The 26,571-nt window shown below is 56.8% G+C and overlaps 1 protein-coding gene and 1 non-coding gene across 3 annotated transcripts; both read right to left on the bottom strand.

Annotated features, from left to right (window-relative positions):
- Positions 1-1,839: 1,839 nt before the first annotated feature.
- Positions 1,840-24,621, bottom strand: FOSL2 (FOS like 2, AP-1 transcription factor subunit). Of its 2 annotated transcripts, none has more exons than XM_037812677.1 (4): positions 23,617-24,621; positions 13,946-14,197; positions 9,352-9,459; positions 1,840-6,970 (listed from the first exon to the last, which is right to left on the bottom strand). In XM_037812677.1, exons 1-4 carry the CDS (start codon positions 23,713-23,715, stop codon positions 6,452-6,454), a joined length of 978 nt encoding a protein of 325 aa, XP_037668605.1. In that variant the 5' UTR covers positions 23,716-24,621; the 3' UTR covers positions 1,840-6,451. The 2 variants fall into 2 exon arrangements, with proteins under 2 accessions (XP_037668605.1, XP_037668606.1); XM_037812678.1 differs by lacking the exon at positions 23,617-24,621 and adding an exon at positions 21,598-22,581.
- Positions 7,282-7,446, bottom strand: LOC119517015. The gene has a single exon (XR_005213443.1). It is a non-coding gene; the product is annotated as a U1 spliceosomal RNA (small nuclear RNA).
- Positions 24,622-26,571: the final 1,950 nt, after the last annotated feature.

Raw genomic sequence — 26,571 nt, 5'->3', positions numbered from 1 at the left:
CACACCCTTATGTTTCAAACACAGCACTGGAGCCCAGATTCCAAAGACTGTGCTCAAGTCCAGTTGCACCAGCCGACTTTATAACTAAGGTCTATGGGGTTTAAGTACCTAGATTTCCTCCCTGTTCTAGCACTGCCTACCTCTTCACATGCCTTCACATACAGGGTCTTGTTCGGTAGCCCAACAGACAAATGTTGCTGAACATGGTGGAGAAGACTAGCTCCTGAAGAGATCCATTTTCCCTTACACAGGGCGGTCTAATGAACGGAGATGGGCTGGTGACCGAGCTGTAGTCACTTGGGGAGTTGTAGGCCCAGCAAAAGGGGATTGTCCCAGAAACCCCTCCCCAAGGCATCTTTCCTGCTCACTCCTTGAAACTCCAACCGTAGGAGTTCCCCATCAACCCAGGTCACTAGGATGGTTTGGACCATGATAGCCTAGATCTCGAGGATTACCTTCCAAGTGTGCAAGTCTCCCGATGGGCCCTGCCAGGGCTGAGAACGGAGTGGAGGGCGCCCCTTGTTTTTTCTCAATAACACCGAACAGTCGTCTGAATGCTTTGAAGGCATTTACCACTGTTCAAGCAGCAGGATGGCTGATAGCTCCACCATCTAACAATTGCTGGCAACCGTCAACCTCTCTACTTGCCAGATGGGTGGAAAGGTGGAAATTTAAACAAACGAAGTGGATTATGACATGTTACTGGAAGACAAGGCTTGGTCACAAGAGGTGAGCTTGGAGACATAAGCACATGCGTCCCTCTGGACAGTGTCATTCCAAAAGCCCACAGAAACCCGACCGTCCCATACCATAAGGAAACACGTGGGTTTGCTCGAGGAAGGGCAGGTACTGCTAAAACACGCAGACTCTTCCTGTGTTTCCCAGCCCACTTGGGCAGAAGAGGCCACAGTCTGAGGGCCGGTGCTGACACTTCTGAACTGTCCCCCTCCCTGGGCCCCCGCCCACTTGAAAAGAAAGGGAGACGTTCTCTCCTCTGTGCATGATCTTCTAAGATGACCAGTATCCCTCTCCGTCTACACAGGAAGAAGCTAAGGCTCAGAGAGGTAAACGGCTTTCTCAAAACCTCAACAGCAGAGTGGAGAGAGGCCTGGGAGTCACGGCTCCTTGGCTCCCAGGCCAGTGCCCCTGGGTCCTCCGGAGAATGAGGCCCCCTGAGCTCGCCCGAAGATTTGAAGCTGGTGGTGGAATTTCTCAACCAACTGCCAGCCACCAGGGGCATTAACTCATGCAAGGTTTGCTCCCTGCCATCTACACCGCGAGGACAAAGCACGGAACAGATGTTATCAGGCGACTGATGCGGGGCCTGGGCTGACACTTATGCGCTTTCCTGACCTCAACCTGTGTCTACTCAAAAGGGAGATCTATAGAGATGTGATCATTCTGCTTATTTGCAAGCCCCAGTTGTTTTCAGAGCCCTTTCCCACATGTGATCTCATTTGACCACCACACCTTCCTTAGCGATACCTTCCATTAGTTCTTTGAAGACTGCTGGGTTTCCCGAGTCAACCTGTTCAAACAAAACACCCCCAGGAAGGGATGCACCTTGGCAGGAGTTGGCAGTGGCTGAGAATTAGGCCCTGAGATGTGCGATGGGGTGGGGGTGAGGGGAAGAGGCAGGAGGCCTGAAAGGGGGAAAATCTAATGCCCCTCTTGGCAGCCCACCGCACGGTTTTGCAGAAAAAGATTTCAGGAGAACCATTCCCTGCTCTGCCCCTGCCAAAGACACCATCTTTAAGCAGCTGGTAGAGGGTGATAGAGGGAAAAGAAAAGGGGCAGGAGAGGTGAGAAAAAGAGGGAACAAACCAACCAGAGAGGCTCTTCAATCTTAATTCATTTTATTCTACAAAATGCTACTCAATTGAAAGTGGAAAAGCGAAACAAAAACAAAAACAACAAAACAAAACAAAAACCAGCAGGGAGAGGGGTTAATATGTTCTTTCTTCCATAGCAGCAAGCTTTTTCTAACAAGCTTTCTTTAGTGCAAATACTGTAGGCTTGAATTACAGTAAAATAACAAAACGAAACAACAACAAACACCGTCAGAGCAGCTTCAGAGCAAAGCTACTCCTCAATTTTCAAAACTATACAAAGATTTTGGGCTCACAGTCCTGCCCTGAGAGACTATTTAGAAGCCTCTCGGATGGGACCATTCCACCACTACAATTAAAAAACAACAAAGGTGATCAGCAAGGTCATTAACTTCCCCACCCAGCTATGTGAACCTCGTGCAACAGGTTTGCCTCCAGGGTCTTAGAGCAGAGTTCGGTCCACGTCGTTGACATTTCTCAACTACAGATGCACAAAGCTTGTGATTTCCCACTATATACCAAAATACTATATACACATCTCCCACCACAGAACAGACACCCAGATACCTAGTCTCTATACAAAATCAAATATTTTCTTCCTCAATATCAAGTAACCACAAACCAAAATAAATGGAATAAACCTTTAATCATACAGAGAAAATAATTTGGGGGGAACAGGACAGGATCTTTTTGCTGTGTCCTCTTACAATACAGACTTCTTGGTGACCCCTGTCCCCAGAGGAATGACAAACCATCTTTAAAAACAGAACATTTTTATACAGTTTATACAGCACAAGTCACCAATCATTTTAGAAACAAACAAACAAACAAACAAAAAGCATCATTAGCCGAGATTAAAAAAAAAAATAAAGAAATAAGGCAGAGGGGGAGAGAGGAAGTGATTATTTAATGCTATCTGTTTCTATCCAGGCTTGGTACAACACAAAGAAGCTGTAAACATTTAAAATAAATAATAAAATAAAGGTAGATTTTTCTCCCCCCTGCTTCCCATGCCCCCCTCAAAATTTTGACCGGCCCATCCTGAGCATGTTGTCGGTATTGGAAAATTAAACCCTCAGTTGATATTTGGCCCAAACGCTAGAAGCATGAGAAGGTGTCAAATTAGTAGCTGGATGACTGGGTTTCCTTTAAAAAAGCTATCAGAGGACATGCGCACACCTGGAAGTGCACACACACACACACACACTCACACACTCACACACACCAACCTGTCAATAAATAGTGAGATGCTGGCTTTTAAGATGAATGCCAAGAAGACTGAACAAGCAGAAAGTAGCAAGACCCCCTTCCTTAAGTTTAAAAAGGAAAGTTATACACACCTGTATCCTATTGGTCCACAAATTCTACAAGGACTCACGACCCCTCCAACCATCTGAGGAGCACATGGAGGGGTGGAGGGAAAAGAGGGGGTGTTTGGAGGTGGGGGGATCTGCAGGGGAATCTCAGACTGAAGGCAGTCCTGCCTCGGATCAGAGAGAATGAGAACGGCCTTCTCACCTGCAAGTGCTTGCATTTATCCTTTACGTGGGGGGCCTTGATAAGGGGGTGCCAGATCCCTCAGCCTCATCCCCGGGAGGGTTCACAAAAGTGCCTAATGCTGCCTGGCATCCAGCGGGTGCCTTTTCCTTCCTAAAGGGACAACGCAGGCACCTGATCGGGGAAGGAAATCAACCTAAAAGTTAAACAGTGAGATTGCAAGGAGCAGTGGTCCATCGAGGAAAGGAGAGGAAATCTCAAAGCTCCAGAGAGTTCAACCCACTCTCACACTGGTGCCAAAGCCCGAGAAAGAGGAGCAGCAGCCTCTGGTGGCTCTGGGCTTCGAGGCTGGCGTGACAGGATGCGATGGGACACGTCTGGCCTTCCGCACAGACAGAACAACTCTCGACTCTTTCTGAAAACCTCCCCAATGAATTCCCCGCTTGGAGTCGGCTCCAGCAATTTCCTCAGCTTCACCCAGGCTTGCCTTCCTTTCCTGGGTCAGCAGCTGTCCCCAGCCACCGGGCCGGGGAGAGGACCGCTCCCAGAGAGGCCAGCCAGTGGGCCAGGCGTGCCACACCAGCCGGCCAGGGAGAGCCTGCCTGCCCCGTGCTGCCCCAGAGCTGCCCGCGGCCCACCCGGAGCCCACCCTGGCCGCCTTACTGCCAGAAGTGTGGGGGAAGCGCAGCAGCTCCCAACCCCAGCAGAGACACCCCCGCTCCAGCTGCTCCCTGAGGGGAGCCAAGGAGAAGGAAACAGCGGCAGGCCCGGTGTCGGGTGATTCTGGAGCAAGGGTGCGTGCCGGTGTGTGTGCATGTGTGCATGCATGTGTGTGTGTGTGTATGTGGGGGGAGCGGGAGAGCTCGCCAGCAGGTAGTAAACGGAGGATATGCTCATGACTCAGTGTGAATTCCGTCTTCCCCTCATCACCTCGGGCTTTGAGACACGGCTCCCAGGGCAGCACCAGGGCGTCCTGAATGGGATCGCGGCTCAGAGGCCTCGCAAAAGCCCACGGGTTGGCTGGGGCCCGCCCTGCTGCTGGTCCCAGAGCCAACGCTGCTTGAAACCTGAACTGCAGCCAAACTCGCTCAGGAATGTCCAGCCTGACCCCAAGTCCCAGACTGACCTACCTGGGAACAGAGCTGCACACAGTGACCAGTGAGGAGGGAGAGACTTCTAGCAACGAAAGACCAGAAAGTTCCATTTAAGAAATATATATATATTAAATATATATGCGTGTTAAATATATATATGAAACATATATATAGGAAATATATATGTTTATATATATATATTTGATAAATCTGAAGCCAGAAACCCAATGTCATGGAGAAATCCCTTCTCAGAGCCTCTGGGAACCAGAAGGGCAGCCTCACAGCCAAGGAATGTGGGGAATAAAGACTAGAACATTTTGAACAAAAACCTTTTTTAACCCCCTCTCCACCTGGCCTGCCCTCCGTGCGGCCATCCTGGGACGGGGACTTGCAGGTCCCGGCTGCTCCCCATCGTAGGGGCTGGAGCGAGGGAATGGCTCCCTGCTCGCTCGCGTCTCATTTTGAAATCTATCCCTCACTGGGCTGACTGAACTAACACAGACACAGGTTTCTAGGATCAGACAACCATCTCTAGAGCTGAATCACCCACGGCGGAGCCTCCCTCAGCAGTGAACGGCAGAGGCCAACTCTGCCCAGAGGCCACTTCCCAGGGTCCCGCTGGACAGGGAGACAGCAGGAGCTGTGCCTGGGAGGCAAAGGCCCCGAGGGGTGGGAGCCAGGCCCGTCCCGAGCTGGGCCGGTACCATAGGCCAGGGGGACCCCTTCCCGTAACCCCCGCTGGGGGAAGCAGCCGACAGCCAGGCCTTGGACACGAGGCCCAGCAAGGGCCCCGTGCCAGCTGTGCACAGAAGAGAAGAGAGGGGCGGAGGAGGCGAAACACAGACAGCACTAGATCCCCCAGGTAGCAGATCATCACAGAGAGTAGAAACGGCCCTGCATCTCACCCAGGACAGTGTCAGCGGCAAATACCACCCCCAAAACTGCCCCTCCCTCCCCGGCCTCTCCATCCACAGCAAATGCTCCTCTGAGGCGCCGGGAGGGGCCCCTGGCAGCCATCTGGGGAGGGTCCGTGCCCACGCTCATTAACTCTCCGTGGGTGGCGTCACCCTGAGAGCCAGAGTGGGGGGAGGGCAGGGCCTGGGTGGAGCGAGGTGTGGGTCCCAGGGCGGGACGCTGCCCCGGTCTGAGAGAAGGGTCCAGGGGCAGAACGGCGAGGCCATAATTACAGGAGACGCCCTGCCCAAGACAGCGGGCGAAGGGAAGCTGGCGAGGACAGCTGTGCGGCTTTGCTGGCACTATTCCTGGCCTGGTAATTAGGCGTTCAGCAAATCCACCCTGCGCCCCGGCTGTCTCACTCACACCCTGTCCTCTGGCCAAGCTGCTCCTCCAGTGGCTGTCTCCAAGGGGGAAGGAAGTGTCCTCCGCGCCTCCCCGGGACAGCAGCTCCTCCCTGCGGGCTTGGGGAGCCCTGTCGATGGTTCTGGAGACGGTGGAGGGCTGGGAAGTGGAAGGGTGAGGGCAAGTCTGTATTGCACATTGACTGTCCCCCCCGAGCAGAAGAGTCACCTGCTGCCCCATCTCCAGAAATGAAGGCTTTAATATCCAGACCACCCTGATGAAATGTCATGGCAAATGTGATAAAAACCAAGAGGGAGCGAAACAGATGCTGGTGGGGGCAGGGGTGGGTGAAACCCAAAGGTGCCGAGCATGCTTGGTGGGGGCGGGGAAGGACACCGTCACTCCAGAGCAGGATGGTAGCAAAGAGGCAGGAACGGTCCGGACCAGCACCAGGCTCTTCAGAACCAGAGGGCCGTCAGGTCCACCAAATCAGGGTCTCCAGGGCTTTTCAAGAAACAGGATCCACTTGCAAGGTGAATGTCAGAGGAGGCCTCGGGCTCCCAAGAGACAGCCCCAAGGTCCTCCAGGCCTCAGCGTCAAATCCCACCTGGATCTCCCCAGAGCCAGGAAACTCTCTGGCAGCGTCCCCCTCTGGCCCTCAGGACCCCGGAAGATGCGTGAAGGTGCTGGTCCCCGGGAAGGAGGTGGCGATGAGCAGCCCCCCATGGCGGGTTACAGGGCCAGCAGGGTGGGGGAGTTCAAGGAGTCCGAGGACTGGTCCCCGCTGCTGCTGCTCCTGCGGTGGGCCTTGGAGCAGGACTCGGAGGGCGAGGCGGGAGACTCCTGCTCCAGGACGCTGGGGTAGGTGAAGACGAGGCTGGAGGTGCCCGGGGTGATGGCAGGTGTGGAGGTCACCACGATGGGGGTGTGCAGGGGCTCCTCCCCGTAGAAGCCCCCCGCGATGCTGATGGGCTTGATGACCGAGCGCTGGGCCTTGTCCAGACCCGCCGACGAGGCTGCAGGGCCGTCTTCCTCCAGGGGCTCCTGCTTGACCACCACGGCGCCGACGCCGCTGCCCCCACCGCACAGGGGCTGCAGCCCGGGGGCCGGGGGCGACCGGCGCTCCTCAGGGCTGACCTTGCACACAGGCCCGTGGGCCACTAGCATGAACTCCAGCTTCTCTTTCTCCTTCTGCAGCTCGGCAATCTCCTTCTGCAGGCCCGACTTCTCTTCCTCCAGCTCCTCCGTCTCCTGGGGTAGGGGGAGAGGAGGGTCAGGGGCACACTGGGGGCCTAGCAGGGCAGCTGAACCCCGGGGAGAGCAGGAAGACGAGCCATGCTCTCAGGCAACAGGGCACACACCTGGGAATGGGTCCTGAGCCACCTGGAGACTCCAGGCTCCTCCGAATTTCCCAGGCTCAGGGTGCCTCCAGGGGGGCTGGAATAACACAACTGACCCCTGACCTTGTGCCTGGCCCCGTGGGAAACACCTCACAGGCATCACCTCATCCAGTTCCAAGAGTTTTTTTTTTCATTTTATTATTATTATCATCATTATTTTTACCGGGGAAAGCAAGAATGCAGTCCGCCACTACCACAAATTATGCAGTCAGATTTCCCACATTTGGGAAAATCGCAGCGGTCAGCACATACAGAGTGCAATGGATAAGGGCCTGCCTGGGGAAATCCACCTTCGTGATGGTGGCTTCTCCCCTGCCAGGTAAGTATCCAGCAGTTTTTTTAAAGCAGGTGTTATCCTCATCCCCATTTCGCAGGTGGGGAAGCTGAGGTTCAGAGAGGTACAGCCAATTGCTCAAGGTCACAGAGCAAGCAGGAGGGTAGCCCAATGTGTGAGTCCTGCTCTGCCACTCTCTCTCGCCCGGTCCCAGGACTGGCCCTGGGTGCCCTGAGGGGCGAGGGATAGTGAGATCTGGAAGGAGAAAGGAGCACAGCAGTGGCTCCTCCCCTCTCTCCTCCTCATTGTCCCCATGCCAGCCCTCCCACGGACACACAAACTCTAAACTTAAGCTCCCGGAGAGAGGAGACCTTGTCGTGCACATCTGTGTCCCCAGCCTGGCAGGTAATCAGCCTCCATTGATACCTGCTGGAGGATCACAGCCCCACTTCCCTCTTTTACTCCAATTTCTAGAAATCGTGATGGTGCAGCCAGTTCAGCCCCCTTGCCTGGCAATGAGCAGCCCCACAGCCCAGGTCACCCTGACAGGAGCACAGCGCCTTCTGTTACTCGGAGCCAGGGGAAGCCCGTTACAGGCACAGGAGGGAGGGAGGAAGAGCTGTGCATCCCCAGCCACCCCACGGGGCCCCAACCCGGATCCCTGTCCAGGAAGGAGGAGACGCAGGCAGGAGCTTCACCGAGCAGAGGACAGCGTATTCCGGAGTGAAAAAAAAGTTTCCATCTGTCTCAAGGGCCTGACGAACGTCATGAGCTTACGGAGGTTTCCTGTGGAGGATGTGGCTGCGGGGCCTGGGGGGCGGGGGCGGGGGAGGCTCCTGGGGGGGGAGGAAAGCGGGGGCGGGGGGTGCCTCGAGGGCAGGGCTGCCCTGGGCGGGTGGCACGGAGCCCCCGGAGCAGACACAGAGGGCAGAGAAAGGTGGGCGACGGGGAAGGCTCTCCTGAGGGGCCCCCGTGGGCTCAGCTTCACCTGGGGGCGAAGGGCGCCCCTCACCCTGTGTAGCTCTAAAGCATCTACGGGACATTACTACGAGCATCCCAGAATTCACATGTTGTCTGTCCAATACCCAGGGGCCAGGGGTCCGGGATGGACAAAGGGGAGCTTAAGCAGAGGGATGGCACCTGGGAGAAGGAAATAAAAATGAGGGGGCAGGGGAGTAACTCCCGGCTGCTCCTTACGGGGACCCCTCTCCTCGCCGTGAGATCACCCCACCCGGGACACGCAGTCCTGGCTCTCGGCTCCCCCGGTGGCCCACGGCCCTTCCTGCGGGGCCAGGCTCTGGCCTCTGCTACGTGCCGCGGGCCAGGTGGGCCTCCGCAGCGGGCAGGGAGGGGCGTGGGCCCCGGGGCTGGGCAATCAGGCAGCGTGAGAGTGACTCAGAGCAAAGTGGGGGTGCCAAGGTCACAGCTCCAGGCTCAGGGCAGAGCTGGGGAACCCTCCTGGCCAGGAAGGACGTAAGAAAACCCCAAGAAAATACAACTCGAGTGGCCCGTGGACCTATCTCCACCAGGACCCAGGTACAGCAAGAGCCCTGCAGGGACTAAGGAGCTGAGACGGAAGGTGTGTCTGCCCAAACCAGAGGGCACCAGCCAGGGGAAGCTGGTGGAAGCTGGGGGGCCGCTGGTGGCGCAGCCCTGGCTCCTGGGGACGAGGGGTGCAGACACCCTCGGATCTGAGGGCAGGGACCGCTCGGGCACAGAGGGACAGAGGGTGCTGGGCCACACAGGTGGTCCAGGTCCCTCCCGGGGCGCAAGCGGGGCCAGAGGTGACCCCCTCTCTTTCCTCAAAGCGCCCAACGCTGGCCTGTGCACCCAAAGGTTCCATCTCCACCGACTCATCTGTACCCACAAGTGAGCAAGAAGGGGGGTGGGAGGGCAGAAGCCCCAGGCTCGCGCTCCAGCCCACCCGCCGGTGCTCCCACCCCACACGAGCTCCTCACCGCCTGCAGCTTCTCCGTCAGCTCCCGGCGCCGGTTCCGGCACTTGGCGGCAGCCAGCTTGTTCCTCTCCCTCCGGATTCGACGCTTCTCCTCCTCTTCGGGGGACAGCTAGAGGCCAAGGTTAAAGATGATAATTAGGTTGGGGTGAATGGTCCACACGCAGTTTTTTAAAAAACACTGTATTTTAAGTAGGGCAAGAAGGCCTTCGGCGAGGGGGCGGGAAGGCAGGAGGGCGAGAGGAGCACAGCCGGGGCTCGCGGCTGGTCAGCTGCCCGTCTGGGCACTCCCGGCTGACAGTGCCCCGGAGGGCGATGCCCCACATTTAAAGGGAGGACAGAGCAGCAGCAGGCCAGGGGCTCACTGGCCCAGGCCCGATGGCCACATTCGTCCTGTCGGCCCTGACTCAGGGCCAGTGCCAGAGAGAAAAAGCTGGAAATGCTTCCCCAGGAGAGAACCCCCCAGCCCCCCGTGCGGCCAGGCCTGGCCCCACCCACCTAAGCTGCCTCCTCAAACCCTGGCCAGCTGCTCCTCCCAGGCACTCTGCCTGCTCTGCAAGCCTCATTATCCTCATTTGGTTAAGTAGCTGCACCCCGAGCCCCACACAGCTGAGAGGTGTCCGAGGGAGGGGGTTCTGCTGCCAGGGGTGGGCCAAGGGAGCCGCTCCACCCCCACCTGCCTGGGCCAGCCCTGGAGGGGCAGCTGCTCAGGGTTCCACCCAGAGGACACACAGCACCAGGCTGGACAGGCCGTGCGAGGCGGGGTGGGGTGGGGTGGGGTCAGGCCTGTAAATCCTGCTGCCCACCGTACACAGTCATTCATTCAACCCGTGCACACCTGCTGTGTGCCAGGCACAATTCTAGGGGCTTCGGATTTATCAGTGAATCAAGCAAAGACCACCACCCCCAACCTGCAAAGAGCTCACACTCTAGCTCCTTCCAAGGAGGGTGGTAAGACACCTGCCAGGCGCACCCCAACTCACACCGGAGGGCAAAGTCTGCCCTCCAGCAGGGAGGATGTCCTGTTTACACAGAGCCCAAGGCCCCTCTCAGGCGGAGATGACACAGGAGATGGCTATGGGTCAAAGCAGGAGCAATCCCAAAGGAAAGACCATCGCATCCGGTTACAGACACTGCACCTGCCCTGTGCTGCGTGTTGTACAGGGGCTCAGAAGCCACCAAGGGAGGTCAGATGGGGTCCTGTCCTCAAGGAACACATGGGAAAAGAGACGAAGCCACTCTGTAGAGAGAGAGCTGCCCCACTGAGGGGTACTGCCCCGACAGCCAGCCCCCCACGGGGAAGGGAGCCACTGTCCCGGCGGGGTCCAGGTCAGAGGCCCGGGGACTCCCCACAGCCTGGAGTTCTGCCACCGCAAGGTCCTGGAGAGCAAAGCAGGCCACTTGCAGCAGAGAGGACAAGCCCATGTCCGTCTTCACTGAGGCGACCCTGTGTCCCCAGGGAACCAGGGCCCCTGCCCCTAATTCTCCAAACACTGGCATGAGAGTGCCCAGTGAGTGCTAGGGTGGCAGGATTTTGACTTTCAAATCCTCCAACAGTTAGGATGCGTGGCCCGAGGCACCTCTGGGAACCACAGGTCCCTGCCTCACAGGGCTTCAGCCCCTTCTGCAGCTGTCTCCCCATCTCCTGCAGCCCAGCATGGGCCTCCCATGCTCCCCCACCTCCCTCACTCCCCCAGGTCCCACCGGGCCGAGTCACTCAACCCCACCGAGGCCTCCAGGTGGAGGTGCCAGGTGGGACACCACAAGCCCACCCAGCCAGTAGGCCCCTGCCAGCCTTCAGCTCACTAAATGACATGCTTTCTCAGAACCCCGATCTCGGAGCCCCGCATTTGGGTCCCGGCTCCCCTTCCCTCTGCCAGCCGCCCCCACAGCCCCGGGCTCTGAAATCCTGCGGGGAAGAACAAAGGCTCCACATTCTCAGAGTAGAGCGGAGAGAGATCCAACAGACCAGGAGCGAAACACAGTGATCACCGCTGCGTGGCCTTGTTCGAGTCACTCAGCCTCCCTGAGCCTCCAATTTCCCATTTGGAAAACGGGATTTGGAAAATGTGCCTGCCTTTCAGAGAAAGCTTCTGGGCTGACCGGACGGGACACTGTGTGAAAGCCTCCTCTACGCTAGAAGGTGCTAGAAAGACAGAAGGCGCAATGCAGAGACTTCCTCTCTGATGCTTTTCCTGAGTCCTGAAAGCATCCCAATCACATTGCGGCCCACCCTTCACGGGCTCCTGCCTCCTGCTCCGTTTGGGGCCGGCTGCCCGGCTCAGGGTCTGTGGCCATTTGTCAGAGCCCTGAGGACTCGCTGCTCCCAAACTGGCCTCAACCCGGTGGAGTGACCGAGAGGCCCTGCTGCCGTCCAGGGTTCAGGGCTCACCACTGAAAGGGCTGCCAGGGCTCCCCTTGAGGCCCAGCAAGGACCCCCACCCCCACCTTGATTTCTCACTGATGGGGGGGGAGAGAGGGAGGGGTTCTGGTCCACTCCGGCCTCCCTCCCCCTGGGCTGCCTTTGGCCTCCAGGTTGGCCCTGAGGCTGCTCCTCTCCCCGCCCCCACCCGGCGAGGTGTGGGGCAACTTGTGGGAGCTGTCGACATAGGAAGTGTTCAGGGGTGGTGAGATCAACACGGTTACGGCCTGAGTGTGTCAGCACTGCCACGGGCCCGCCCACAAGCCGCACACGCCCTCCCCTCGCCGCCACGGGCCTCAGAGGGAGCGTCCCGGGCAGGACAGCTGAGGCACCAGGCTGGCTCCTGCGGGGAGGCCCTCCCTGACGGGGCACGTCCAGCACTGTGGGAGCTGGCTTCAGAGGAGGGACCTAGGGCTAGGGACCCAGAGAGCCAAGGGCTTAGGCCGCCATTGGACAGGCTCCCGCAGAGCTGCCGAGGATTGTCTGAACTCCCAATTGATGTGGGATAAAAAGGAAGGAAATTCTCCAGATGGCCTGTCGTAGGGCACACGTCAGTGGTGCAGTGGGAAAACCACAGGCCTGAGGGTCAAAGGCTCTGCTACTGGCTTGCTGTGTGCCCCTGGGCAGGCCGTCTCCTTTCTGGACCTCAGTCTCCTCGTCTGTGAACTGGTTGGGGAGGGAAAACCAGAAATAATGGTCTCCAAAGTCCCTTCCAGATCTAAACTTCTAAATGTGGTGTCTTAGGCCCAGAAGATATCCTATTTTGTTGCCCTGCTGGCCCAAAAAGTCCCTTCAAAGCCTGGCTCCCACTCAGGGGTCAGCTCCATCCAGGGAGATGCCCACTCATCAAGACTAAAGCTTTGCACCGAGGACTCCCCGAGGAAGCAGAGTTATACACGGCTTTAGGGTCACGGCTGCGGCAACACTTCCAGCTGCAGTTAGGGGAGCAATGGTGAGGGGTGCTGGCCATGGCCCCAGCAGCGGAGGCCCCAGGCGACCTCCCAGGTCACCTGCTCCATGGCCCTGGCATGAGCAGAAGAGAACCCACAGGCCCAGCATGGTTCTCAGAGGAGCCAGGCCCCTGCGAGAGCCTCCGGTTCCTTGGAGCAATGATCTGTGTACCTCTAAGTATCCTGGGAACTAGCACCGGATCTGCGGTGATCCACCGGGTTCCTGTATTGGAAAATTGTGGGCCCCAGAGAGCCCAGAGTGGAGGTGGAAACAGGGACAGATGCCAATGCTGTGCCTGGAGCAGGTCCCCTTCTTAACATTTCATTTGCAAAAAAGGGATCCCACTGCTCAAGAATCTTCCCTTCCCTGTCTCATGGTGCGTGCGGTGTAGACAGAGCACAGCAAGGGAAGCCAGGGAGCCAGTTCTAGTCCGGGCTGTCCCACTCTCGCAGAGTGACCCCAGGAAGGTGTGACTGGATGGGGTTGTGTCATCTTTCAAGGCTGCCTTCCCTTCTTTCTGGACTTGTGTGTGATTCCCACAGCAATGGCTCACCACTGCCCTGGCTCATGGCTGATGGGGACAACTTCGAGGGCAGAGGCCCTGTCCTTTCCTGGTTTCCCTCTCAAAGCTGAGCCCTTTGGGGGAAAAAGGCTGATCTCTGACCTCCCACCTGCAGCTCCCATCGGCTAACAGCATCTGAGCAGACCCCCAAGGCCCCAAAGTCACTGCATTCGGGGAACGTGCATTCCAGGCCCTTGAAACGGGCTCCTGCCTCAACTGCAGGCTGGGGCGTGGAGGAGGATGGAGAGGAAGGTGGGCAGGGCTGGCTTGGGGTCTGGCCCTTTGGGTCTGCTGGGGACCCAGCCTGGGGTCGGATTTGGGGGAGGCAACTAAGGTGAATCCAAAAGAGCTCACAGCCATGGCTCCTACACCTGTCCCGAGTCACTGCTGCAGGGACGTCACGACAGTCCTTCCCATCTGCCCGCACTGACCACTGACCACATGCCTTTTCCCTCAGTGGATCTCATCCCATTTTACAGTCGGCAAAACCGAGACCCAGAGACTCGAAGGGGCCCAGGCGAGATGACAAAGCCCAGCGTCATCCTCGGGTGCTCCTGGTCGGCCCCTCGCCAGCACCCCCAGAACATTAACCCTGCCCCCCGCCCCCCCGCCAGGCTGCAGAACAGCCCCGTGTGCTCCTGAGCCCCAAAGGTGGAGCTGTACCTGCTCGTCCCTCCTCCTGCGGCCCACGGTGGTGCCGACGGTCTTGATCACGCCAGGCCTCGGGAGCGCCATGTGCCCGGGGATGGAGGCCAGGCCTGGCAGGGGGCTGTAGGGGTGCGAACGGGGGTAGGGGCTGGACATGGAGGTGATGACCGTGGGCTGCACCATCCACTGCAGGTCCTGGCTGGTGGTGATGGCGTTGATGGTGGGGATGAAGGCGCTGCCCGAGCCAGGCATGTCGACCCGGAACTTCTGAAATGAGGAGAAGACACGAGGGAGCCGGTAAACGCAGAGCAGGACAAGGACAAGCAGATCCACGAGGTGAGCAGCAGGGGAAAGCGGGCTCAGCGCCCGGAGGGCAAGGGCAGGACACGGGTGGGCTCTCCTGCACAAGCCCCGGGCCGGCCCTGCGCATCCAAGACTCAGGGGGAGGGGGACGTGCCAAACATTCCCGGGACCCCTCCCGTCAGACCTGCTCCCTGACCGGGGCCCTGGGAACTAACTAACTCCCTCCCCAGATGGCTCAAGGAGGACGCTGTCACCTCCCAAATGACTTGGAAGAGAGATGTGGCTCCCTGCTGCTCACACCTGGCTGGCCCTCTCGGCAGCCCGCAGGCTGGCGGTGCCCACATCTGCAGGAGGGCAGGCCTCCCACCTGGGCCCCCAGAGCCCCTGAGCCACCTGTCAATCATGCCCCAATCACTCCCCAGGGTTCCAGCTCAGGACAGCTTGAGGAGACTCACACCAGCAGCTCCGGAATAACAAAAATCACCAGGGAGCTTACTTTCCAAAGAGGCTCAAGATGGGTCCAGGACCCCATCAGCGTGAGCCCAGCTCCCTGAAAAGGTGTCCTCCAGCCCCTGAGACTGAGAAGTGGTGGCGTTTGCGGCCAGGCTGCCTCTGGCTGGCTTTATCTCTCTTCCCTGCCCCATGTCCCCTGCATTTGGCTTGGGGCAGACGCACCGTCCAGCTCCCTGTGAATTTACAGATCTGTGTTCACAGATACGTCGGGGGAAACTTCGGTGTTGCTAGTGCAGAGCTTTCTCCCCGTCTCTTAATTTGTGCCCAGAGCACGTGGCAGATCTGTCTGGGACAGGCTGCAGGAAGCATTCTATTTAAAATATAAGATGATGACAGAGTGCAAAAACTAAAATGGGCTGGCCTCCTTGGCCCTGGGCTTGACCTTCCTTCAGGGCGGCTACTGGAGAAGGGGAGGATCCCCCAGGCTTTCAGCTTTTCAGGGAGAGGCCGCACCGAAGGGAAGTCAGGTGAACCCCCAGCCCTAGACGATTCCTATTTCTACAACAGGATTCTCCACAAACTTCCTTCCTTAACCTGGTGGGTGAAATGACAGCAATAATAACAGCTAACACTTACTGAGCACTGAGTAAGGGGCCAGCACCATGTTCGTGTTTCACATAGATTAGATCACTGATTCTCTTTCTGACGTAAGATCTACCGTTATCTCCACTTCAGAGGCAGAAATTTAGGCTTAGAAAGATAAGGTAACTCATCCGAGCTGGGGTCAGGATTCACGTCCAGTTTAGCCCGACGGTGAAGCCAGAGCTTCCCCGCACGGTGCTGCGCACACTTCTTTGCATTGCTTGCTTCTCATCGAGACCATCTGCCAGCTCTGCCATGGGTCCCTGCTGAACCTTCCCTCTCAGCAAAGCGTTTGGCCCCAAAGGAAATCCCACTGGCATTTGCGTGGGCAGCCCTGGGGCTTGGCGATAGCATCTCCCACTACTCCCCACCCCAACCCCGTCGGACCAACCAGGATTGGCAGGTGCCCCTGGTGACATCAGGGTTCCTGCTGTGGGCGCAACATGAAGCTTAGAGCACCTCGCTGGGGCTGAGCTGTGGACTGCAGCTCCTTCCACTCCCAGACCACCCCTGGCCCCAGGTCAAGGGCAAACAGTGAGAGAGCTATGCAGGACAACAGACTCTGGGATTCTGTGAGGAAAGTTACCCAGCACAACAGATTCCGGGGTTTCCTGAGGAATGCCACCCAGTTGAAGGATTCTGGGAGTCAGTGAGGAGAGCTGCCGGAGCAACGGATGCCGGGCTGGACATCCGAAAGCAAAGGCAACTCAGCATTACCGGAAGCTGACTAGAAGGAAGTAGCCGCGTGTGGACAAGGAAGGCTCAAGGAGAAGGAATGGACGGCCAGGTGTGGCTGGGAGAGGGCAGAGCACATGCGCACACGTGGGCACGGATGGGCGTGTGCAGAAGCACCACGTCCTGGGGGTGGTGGGGAGGAGGGCGGAGCCCAGCACGGCACCGGGAGTCAGGAAGCCTGGGTTTGAGTGCCATGCCCTCGACGAATCATCCAGGATGGATTCCCAAAGTCACTGCACTGCATGAGGATTAAATAAGTAGCTACTTAAGACGTGATCACAGTCTGTAAAGCACCACGGACCCTTGCACATTAGAACATTCCAAGGAGCTTTTAGAAAACATCAAGGCCAAGCCCAACCATTACAGTTCTGAAATCACTGGCTTGGGATGGGTTTCTGATAAAAGTGCTATTTAAAAGCTCTCAAGGAGAATCCTAGCATGCAGCCAGGGTTGCGAAATACCACTCCAAACAAAAGGAAGATGGCAACATCATCCTCATCACCATCATCATCTCATCATTGTTCTATGTGTCTGTGTGGGGTGGCTCCTGGGAGAACCGCCAGCTTCCCACTCCAGGGAAGCACCCAACATTTTTATTCTCTCTCTCTTCCCAAGTCAGGTTCTTTCTTAGTGGGCCGGCCCGGGTTCGAAGCGCACACAAGGCGTCCAGAAGGATGGCTTGATGTGAACCCTCACTCCCATGGGGGATCTCTTAGCTTTCCTTTCAGGAAAGCACCCAAGAAATGCAGGCCCCATTCCAACACACAAAATCACTACTGTCTGAGGCCTGGGCAAAAGGCCGGGAGCAGAGATCACTTAGGAGGAAGTGGGTGCCTCTCGGGCCCTCTTGGGGCCTCCAGCCGCCTGCCCGGTGGACAGCAGGTCTACAGAAGGCGTTCCCAGTGCACACCAGCCAGGTTCCCTGCAGCAGTCAGCTTGGTCCAGACAAAACAAACAGCAGTAAAAACAGGGCAGTCGGTAATAACCACCTCGGAAACGCATGTACACCCCGCTTCAGATGGGGGTATCGCCACCTGGCCAACACGCTGGCTCCCAACCACGAGGAAAAAACACCCCCTCCCGGGGGGCACCGGGGAGAAGAATGGGTGAAGAATGATTTTGTCTCCAAGAGGCTCTTTGGGAGACACGCAGAAGTTTAAATTAGATCTGGCAGATGTGCCCTGCCTCGGCTCTGAATGTATTATTCACAAAGTGGCACGGGGGTGGGAGAGAAGTGGTGAGGTTAGCAGTTTGGGACCCCAGAAGTCAGCCTGGCATTCTCAGATACCAAGAGAACCCCAGAATCAGCCAAATGTCACGCTAGGGATTAGATTATGGTTTTCTGTGAATGAGTTCACTATAAACGGAAAGCAAGACAGGGTCTCCCAGCTGTGAGCAGTAGGGCACTTGGAGCTCTGCTGGGCTCCAGGTGTGCTGAGCGTGGGCAGGTCCTGACTTGGCTCCCAGGTGCTGTCCGTCCCCCCCGGAGGCTCCTCCCTTAGGGACAGGATTGAATAAGCCGATGGCTGTGCGGCCTCCAAATGCCCGATGGCCCTGTGTCAACCCCTGGGTGGGTAAGAATGTGTGAAAGAGAACACAGTGGCCCCCATCAACCTCCTGGAGCAGACGTTCCCTGTAAAGAGCCAGGTGGTAAACATTTCAGACTTCCCAGTCCCTGTCACAACTACTCAACTCGGCCACTGTACTATGAAAGCAGCCAGAGACAGTGGGTAAACACACAGGCCTGCGGGGTCCCCATAAACCTTATTTACCAAAAGATTCAGGCCATAATTTGCTGACCTCCTGTCCTGGAAGTTCATTCGCATCTGCTATGCTCAAGTCAGAGGGAAGAGAATAGAGACAACAAATAAGAAACGAAAAAAATACATATATAAATCAGAACAGAAGCCAGGGATCACTCTGGCTCCTCAGTTTGAATCTCCAGGCCCCGAGGCTGAAGTCTGAACCCCGGTTGCAGGCCCGGCTGCTGGTCTTTGGCACCAGAACCTCCTTTACCACTGGCACCACGTGGCCACGGGGCTGCTCAGGAAATACGCATGTGCTTCCCCACCGCCTGTAAGAAAGATGGCTCAGGCCACAGGGCTGCCCGGGCCGCCCCAGCGTCATCGGGTCGAGAGGCCTCTGCAGCGCAGCAGCTGCTGATTTGGGAAAACGACCTCTCTGGACTGGACAGCAGGGCCCAGGATTCAGAAATGAGGGTCACACCTGCGGCCTTTTGCAGAAGGATCTGGCCTCGGGTTTGGGGCCCCCAAGCTGGGAGTCAGGGCCGGCACCCTCCCAGTCAGAATGATTCCTGACTGGGCCATCAGTCAAGGCAGGAGCCCCTGTGGGCTCTGTGACCTGTGTCCCCAGGTGGGCGGGGATGATTGTGCGCGTCTGGGAAGGGACTGGGTTCTTTTTCTTTAAGACCCCCTTTTGTGATTTCCCAAACAGGCCAGGCCAATCCTGACATCCCAGGAGATTGGCTCATGGAGAGAGGAAAGGGTCAGGGCCGCCTCTCGCTTCCCATAATATCCCTGTTGAGGTCCAGTGTGCTCCCAACGCTCAAGATTTTTCCTGAATTCTGGACACTCTCCAAAGCCGTCTCTGTGGAACGCAACCGCTCCTCACAGATTCTGCAGCGGACACCACACAGTCCCTTTCCCACCAGGCAGTCACGTGGTCCCACCTATCCGAGCAAATGCCACGTTTGTCACAATGAAAATGGCTACTGCTAACTCTTGACTGTCCTAAACTTTACAGGATACGAACACCACCTCGGACGGCCTGCCTCCGTCAGCCTCTTCTCTCTCCCAGGCTCGCCTGGAAGAACCACTCTATCTTCCCTCACCTAATTGCCAGGGCAAAGCAGGGGAAAGACTAAAAGTGGCTGAAATGGTTCATCCTCCAAGTTGCCTGTTTCCCTCCTCCCAGGGCCTCCAAAGGAAGGAGACTCCCCAGGGCCCTTCTGACCAGAAGCCTCACCCTGAAGCCCTGGAGAATTCTCTCCACCAATCTGTGAACCCCTTCTGCACCCCACCACACCGGGGGCCGCTCTGCAACTGATAGGAAAGGCATGTCAGCTCATCTTCCCGCAGAATCCCAGATGGGTAAGCGTGGGGAAAGAAGCCCCAGTGTCACAAGACAGGGCTGGAGTGCCGGGCCGAGAGGAATCTGGCATCTTCCCACTCCCGGCAAGCAAGTTGCTGGAGGATGGAGTTTGCCAAGTGGGGTTTGGAACAGTAACAGATGCATTTGCCTCAACCAGCGCAGCTGCCGTCATTTTGAAATGTGGCCGCCAGAAGATACCACATGGATGAGACGTGTCCACAAAGTAATGGGGCTCTTTTGGTTTTTTTCTTTCTTTCTACAAATAGACCAGAAAGTTAGCTTCCTGAATTCTCCAAATCAGTATCTTTATTTCTGTTTAACAGAGGGAAAAAAAAAATCTAAGGCAGAGAAGGCAAAGAGGTCATCCTCAGTGGAGGCTGCTTCGCTGTGCCTAGTCTTGGGGTACGCTCTCCCAGCCTGACGCCTGTGATGAGCACCAGCAGGGCTTGGGGTTGCATTTTGCTTTGGACCCAGACTGATCACCCAGACCTCGTCTGGCAGACTTGGTTCCAAAGAGCTTTTGGTAATTTCCAAGAAAAATCAAATTTGCAGTCAAAGCACAAAGGTTTGCTAGCAGGGAGGGTTTTCAAAAGAATTACCTGAAGACAATTCCCAAAGAGGGGCATGGCAAGACCTTCCGGAGTCTTGGCAACAGCCACACCCATCAAGTAATCATTTAGTCTCCTCAAGGAACCAATTCAACAGTCATCTGGACTTACAAATCTGGTGTGTTGGGATTAAGAGGGAAAATAAAAAGCAAACCTCCTAACTTCTCACTCATCTTGCATACCACGGCAGGAAGAAGTAAAGCAATAGAAATGCATTCACATTCAGGGTTTTGGATAGGAAAATTCAACCGCCACTCAGACCATACATGACTGCTATTTCAGCCATTCACGCTGAAGAAAACGCAATGCTGACTTCCACCATTGAGAAGCAGTGCAACAGACAGATTCCTGGGATAACATTTTGTTTGATCCTAATCTACAACATCTGTTAAGATCAAGGCCAAGGGAAAAAAAAAAAAAAAAGGCCAAAGAAAAGAAAGAAAAAAGGAAAAACACCAGACCCTTAATATACATGTCCCACTTCGCCACCAATTCCGAACCCCTTCCCCTCAGAAAGCAAACCCCAGGGTGCTAATACAAACACATCGAGAGTGAAAGGCTTAGGAATTTGAAGACACTGTGCAGGCACCCTATGAACAAACAGGCATCAAAACAGGAAAAGATAAAAGCACCCTTTCTCAATCAGGCTTTATTTAGAGCAAAAGAAAATTTTAAAAAGGAAACTATATTTAGAAGTAAAGTCGTTATTACTAGTTAATCATGGTCAAATATATGGCATTTATTTGTCCCTAATCAAAAAGAAAAACTCCTAAGAATTCCAAAAACAAACCAAGTTAACAACACTCTGAGGCTGGAAAAATACATTCCCAAGGTGGTTCTTCCATTAATGTCCCCTAGGGGGCACTAGAGAGGTAGGATTGGGGCTGACTTGGGAATCACAGTCATTTCTGGTAAAAGTTCTTTGATGTGAGGAATGTCCCAGCCTGGTACAGTTGGCAAAAGTTCACTCTGGGGAATTTTGTGTGTTTGTGTGTGCGTGTGTCTTGGGAGGGTGTGGTTGCTGGAGAAAAGAAGAGAGTTAGTCTGGTATTCCTTGATTCCAAAAAGGAAATATCCTCTTTGATTTATTTTCACAAGTTATCTGAGAAACAGACAAATGGCAGGCCTTGGAAAAGTTCTGGGTCTTATTTCTGTTTTGCTTTTTTATAAAAATGGGCCCAGCTGATGAAAACAAGTTGTGAAATGACCTGTGTTTGTGTAACCGGCTAGATTGCGTAACACTCAGGGCCCGAGACCGTAATGGCCAAGCAGGCAGGCAGGGCACATATCTAGGAGATGTTTTCCTAGGAAAGTTAGGAGACAGAAAACAACAAGAGAAAAACAAAACAAAACAAAACAAAAATCCAGGAGGGGGAGATGTTTGCACCCATCACGGACAAAACAAAATCACCAACGATCAACCTTTGAGATTAAAACTATAACTGGAACAGGAAATATTTTTCATGCTTCAAGTTCCAGCCATATTCAAGAACAGACACTTTTAAGATGAGTTATCTAGCTCCTCCAGATGTCATTGGAACTCACGGACGATCGAACCTTATGAAGCTAGAGAGGAGAGGAAAGGAAAGCTCTGGGTTGAGTAAACAGCCAAAAACTGACCAGAAATATTGGACCCCTGGAAAAGAGAATGTTCCCTTCCCCAAGGAAAAACCAGGCTCTTACATTGTTGGGTCTGCTGAGAAAAAGCCATAAAGGAGGAAGGCCCAGCCACCAACCGCCATGAAAGTCTCCCCATCAAGGAAGCAGAGGGATATAAAGTGATTACAGGTTTTATCTGGTACGTAATAAAGTTACCTTGAGCCTGAGACTGGGTGGAGTCACAGCACAGACTTGTGAAACAACTGAAGTGTCTCAAGTCAACTTTGCTCCAAGCTGGAGAGGTGATGGAAAAAACCCTGCCATCGCCGCCCCCCCCCCCCATCCACTCAGGATCAGGCGGGCAGACAAACTTGCTGAAAGTGGCATATCCCTCTGTTTTGGAAGGAGCCTCCCGCACACTGCTGGGTGGAACGGGCAGGCATGCAGACGAGAACTCTGTGCACTGGTTATTACTAATTGCAAAATCCTCATGTGTTACAGCATGCTAGGAGTTGGCCAACAGCTGCTTTTTGCTTCGGTAATGAGGCCCCATTACACTGCGCCGGAGTGAGCTCTCTTCCTTCTTCCTAGCACTGGTTTCCTGTCTGATTTTCTTCCAAAACAGGGAATTGCCTCCGCTCGCATCCTGGGCTCAAAGCCCCAGTGACACAGATTACTCAGTCGGGGCACTGATGTCCGGACTGACTTCCCACGCAGGCTCCAGGCTCTGAAGCCAGGTGGCGGGAATGGAACATTTAAATAACACTGCCACAGAAAGGGCAGCTAAAGCAGCAGAGACGAAATTAAAAGATCCCTTTCTGATCTGGGGAAGAGGAGAGGGGCATTTGGGGGGGGGGGTCTGAGGAAATGGGTACAATGACTCCAAGCCACTGCCTAGTGATGTTTGAATTCAGTAAAAACCACCAATATGGCTGGAAAGCAGACACGATGAATCACTTTTCGGATAAGATTTTAAATTCATCACCTCAGTTCCTTATTAAGGATGTCCCAGCTGCATTCTCAATGTGCAGATTCCAAACTAAGCTCTCTACAGTGGGTGCTTATGGGGGCAGCAGAGGAGGTGGGGAAGACAAGGAAGAGCCATTTTGGGGACTCGCAGGATAAGGGAGGTATCCTGCTTCAGGTTGGAGCAAGAGCCATGTTTCCATTTTATCCCACCACCCCACCCCCAACCCCCGCCCTGGGGTCCACCCCTCCCTGGGAGCCCACCCCAGCCCCTCCTGGCTGGCTGGCTTCTAGAGGTCAAGATCACAGCCTTACTCCAGCAAGTCTTGCTTTACCCAACTTGCCCAAGACTTCACAGATCCCGCCCAAGGTGGGCTCCAGGTTGTCTTGGGGCTTGTAGATTGGCTGCCAACCCCACCCGACAGACACCCCAGCACCACCACCCCAGTGGCACTCACTGGTATTTATAGACACGCAGAGAACACACACAATCCCTCCAGAGCAAACCAGTCTGGCTGCTTTAGAAACAAGTTGTTTTTCTGCTTCCAGAACTACCCAGAAGCCTAAGTGAGGTCTCTTTTCTCCACTTCTATCTGCGGGGCCTCCTCGCCCAGGGAACCCCCAGATCCTCAAGGCGCCCCTTCTGGGGGCAGGACGGGCTCCTGCCAGGGATCCCTACAGGAGATGGGTGCGGGGCACACAGGCAGCCACCCCAGCCAATCAAGGCTGGCCTCCTCCTGCCTGACCTTCGCACCTGATTCCCAGAGCTGCCACTCTCGCCCTCACTCTGGACTACTTGAAAGAGCCCCACCATGTCCAGAAACAAGGCTGCTGGAGAAGGGGGAAGGGAGGGAGAGGGCTCTCCCATAGGAACGGGCCCCCCGGTAGCTGGAGAGGCAAAGATGTCCCGATTTTCTCGTCTGTCCACCACGGGGAGAGAGGGGAGGTGGGGGGCGGGGATGGGGGTTGTGGATGTTCTCTGGGAGAGGCGGTAACACGCTCCTGGGAAGGGGACCCTCAATTCCAGAACAGAAGCTAGCCTGGATATGATGGATAAAATGGGGAGGGAAAGATCTGTCGGTTCTTCACGCCCTCTCCCTGCTGCAACTTAAAAAAAGTGGGAGAACAGGGCAGGGTGAGAATCCCGAACTAGAATGGCGGGCCGAAAGTATCTCCTCGCAAAGACAAGAAAAGGAAAAGAAAGGAAAAGAGGCAGTGGCGGCGAGAGGAGGGCCCGCGCCGCCAGGTGCACGAGAGGCTGGCACCTACCTGCTGGCCGCCGCCGCTGGAGTACGACTCGGCGTGCGCAGGAGAGCCGCTGCTGCCCCGGGACGAGGTGTCAAAGTTCCCGGGATAATCCTGGAACATGATCCGCGGTGGGAGCCCGAGAGGAAACAGGGTGTTTGCCTTCCCCCGCCCTCGTCGCGGCCGCGCACCGGCTGCTGCGCGCTCCCTCGCTCGCCGGCCGCGCCCCGGGGTCTGGCCTGAGCGCTCGCGCTTCTCCCTCCAGGCACCGGGCGCGGGCGCGGGCGCGGGCTCGGAGGGCGAGGCGGCGACTGCAGCGAGGCAGGACCCCCCGAGCGCCTGTCGCCGAACTTCTCTGCCGCTCTGGAAGCGCCACGGGACCAGCTCTCCACCCGGTTCCTCCTAAAAAGTCTGCGCGCCTCTCGGTCCCTCCCCCGCGCGCGCCCTCCCGCCCCCGCCGGGACCGACGTACAAACTGAAAACTGGAAATTAAAAAAGGATGGAAGACCCGCGAGCCTTGCCTGCCGGGTCTGGGGGCCCCTGATTGCAGAGAGATCAAAAACTAAAACTAAAAATAAAATAAAAGAGAGAGAGAGAAGAAAGGCTGTCCTTTGGTGGAGAAACTTCTGCTATTTCCTCCTTTTAGAAAAGGGGCCCGAGCGTAAACTTCCTGTGGCTAGACCCGACTCCTGCCTTACGGGGCCGCTGGACACTTGGCTAGCAGGAGCAAAGCAGCCCGCGCGCCGGGGCCCCTGGCGCGCCGGCGGGAACGCTCGCCCGTGAACTTCAGGTCCAGCCGGCGGGAGGCGAGGGACGCGGCCCGGGCTCCGGCGCCCACTCTCGGAGACACCCGCACTGCTTCCCGGCGCCCGCGCCTCGCCCGTCGGCTCGCGGGCCCTGCCTCTGCCCGCCGGCGCCTCTCCCTCTCTCTCCCCGCCAAGCGCCGCTCGCTCGGAGCCCCTGCGCTCTGCCCGAGATGACTCACTACAGTGGCACGAGTTCAACTCCACACTCTTTATTATCCAGCCCCCGTACCATGTGGATTCACTCACGTCAACCCCAGACTCCACCTTGCAGGGAGGAGCGCGCCCGGGGAGGAGGCAGGGGGAGGGAGAGAGGAGGACGAGGAGGAGGAAGGGAAGCGGGAGGCGGCGGGCCGCGCGGACGCCAGCTGCCCGCCCCAAAGCAAGTGTGGAAGGAGGTGGCGGGGCCTCGGTCGCGGGCCGGCGGCGCGGGAAGCCGAGACTCCCGGGTCCTCTTCCCACCCTGTCCCCACCCCAGGCCGAGCGCCCTTGGTCTCTTCCATTGGCGCACGTTGCCAAAGATGGTCATTTGCGTTAGAGGACGTGAGTGCGGGTTTCCTCGCTCTCGGGTGACGTGGAGGGAGAGGGATTCCCTCGCCCGCTCCCGAGCGCGCCGCTCCGGGTCCCCGCCGGGCCCGGGCCGGGGTGCGGGGCCGCCGCGCAGTGTCTGAAAACAGAATCACTGCCCGGAGGAGCGAGCCGGACGGTTTCGCGAGGCGCCACCGCGAGGCCGGGAGCCGGGCGCGCACAGCCGCTGGCAGGGAGGGCGCGGCCGCGCGCGGTGGCTCGGCGCCCTTCGCGGCGCCGCCCGGTGTCCCGGCGCCCTGGGCGTGCAGGCTATCCGCGCCGCCCTGCGGCCAGGCCTTGGCGGGGCGCGGCGCCGCGAGCCGGGGCCGGGCCGCCAGCTTTGCCCTCTGTGGCGCGCTGCCCACTGCTTCCTTCTTTTCGTCCCCCGGCCCTCCAGTTAATTTGTTAGGAGTAGACTTGAAGACGAAATTAACCTGTCAAGACGTTCCGGCTGCCCTCCATACCGCACAATTAGAGCGCATCTAATAGGAGGAACTGGGCAAACTCCAGACTGTTAACGATTAAAAAAGAGAGAGAGAAGGAGGGAGGCCGGCGAGAGGGTGTGCCCCAACATTGTCTTAAGCAGTTTGGAGCGAAGTTCAGGGCGCGGGTAGTCGGGGCTCCTGGGTCTTCCCGCCTTGCTGGGCGGGGCGGGGAGAGGTGCGGCGCAAGAGCACAGGCTTTGGAGTCTGAACGCCTGACTGTGCTATTTACGAGCCGTGAGACCCTGGAAGAGTCCCTGAACCTCTCCGGGCCTGTTTCCCTCTGTAAATTGAAGGCGTTGGGCAGGTGACTTTCTAAGGCCCCTGTCAGCGCTGGAGCGTCTTCGGTGCTTGGCAGAGATGATGGAATGTGGCCGGAGAACACTGTTCTAGGAGTCAAGGAACTTGGGTTCTGGTCCAGGCTCTGCCTGAACCTCAGTTTACCCAACTGCTAAGTGGCGCTTTGTGCACTCCACAGGGTCCCTGAGAGGACCTTAGCGGACTGTTAAACGCTGTGAGCTCTGACACACCACAGTTCCAGCCCTCACTTTCCTGATCTGTGAAGTGGAGGTGTTGCTAGGAAAGAAAAATAGAGCCGGGAATTCGAAGCTTTCCCGGGACTCTATATAAAGCGCAGGCGTTTCCGGTACGGCCGGCGGCATCTGGTCGCCCCAATGGCCCCGAGATACGGTAATCCCGAACAATACTCGGGGTCATTGTTTACGACCATAAAACACATTCTGTCCAGAGCTCCATCCCCAAGGACGCGCGCAGAGCAGGAGGGCGGTCCGGAGACTCCTCGCACCTCCGCGGCCGCGCTCCACGCGGAGTCCCCAGCCCCGCGGGCCCGGGTGGGGGTGGGGCGGCTGGACGCGCACGCCAGCCTTGGGTGCTGGGTGTTTTGTGTGCGTGTGTGTGTTTTTTAATCCCTGCGTTCTGGTCTGCCTGGGTGTTTACGCGCCGCTCCCAGCAGGACTGAGTAAATGCAGTCCTTTGACGTAAAACGGACCAGCCCTGTCCTCAGCGGCAGCAGCTAAACCCAGAAAACTCGAAGTGGGGGCGGGGAGGTGCCAAAGAAGAAATCGTGACATTTTTCCCCTCGCCTCTCCACCCCTCCCCGCGGGCCC

This window comes from Choloepus didactylus, chromosome 20, assembly GCF_015220235.1.
Source record: "Choloepus didactylus isolate mChoDid1 chromosome 20, mChoDid1.pri, whole genome shotgun sequence".
Classification (NCBI taxonomy): domain Eukaryota; kingdom Metazoa; phylum Chordata; class Mammalia; order Pilosa; family Megalonychidae; genus Choloepus; species Choloepus didactylus.
This window is presented reverse-complemented; position numbering and strand designations above follow the sequence as displayed.

What these genes read in the sequence shown, in the direction of transcription:
- FOSL2 (XM_037812677.1), bottom strand. Translation starts at nt 23,715, where the DNA reads ATGTTCCAGGATTATCCCGGGAACTTTGACACCTCGTCCCGGGGCAGC. An exon ending in CCAGCGGCGGCGGCCAGCAG is followed by an intron (nt 14,198 to 23,616) that starts GTAGGTGCCAGC and finishes TCCTCATTTCAG; the next exon opens with AAGTTCCGGGTCGACATGCC. An exon ending in TGACGGAGAAGCTGCAGGCG is followed by an intron (nt 6,971 to 9,351) that starts GTGAGGAGCTCG and finishes CCCCTACCCCAG; the next exon opens with GAGACGGAGGAGCTGGAGGA.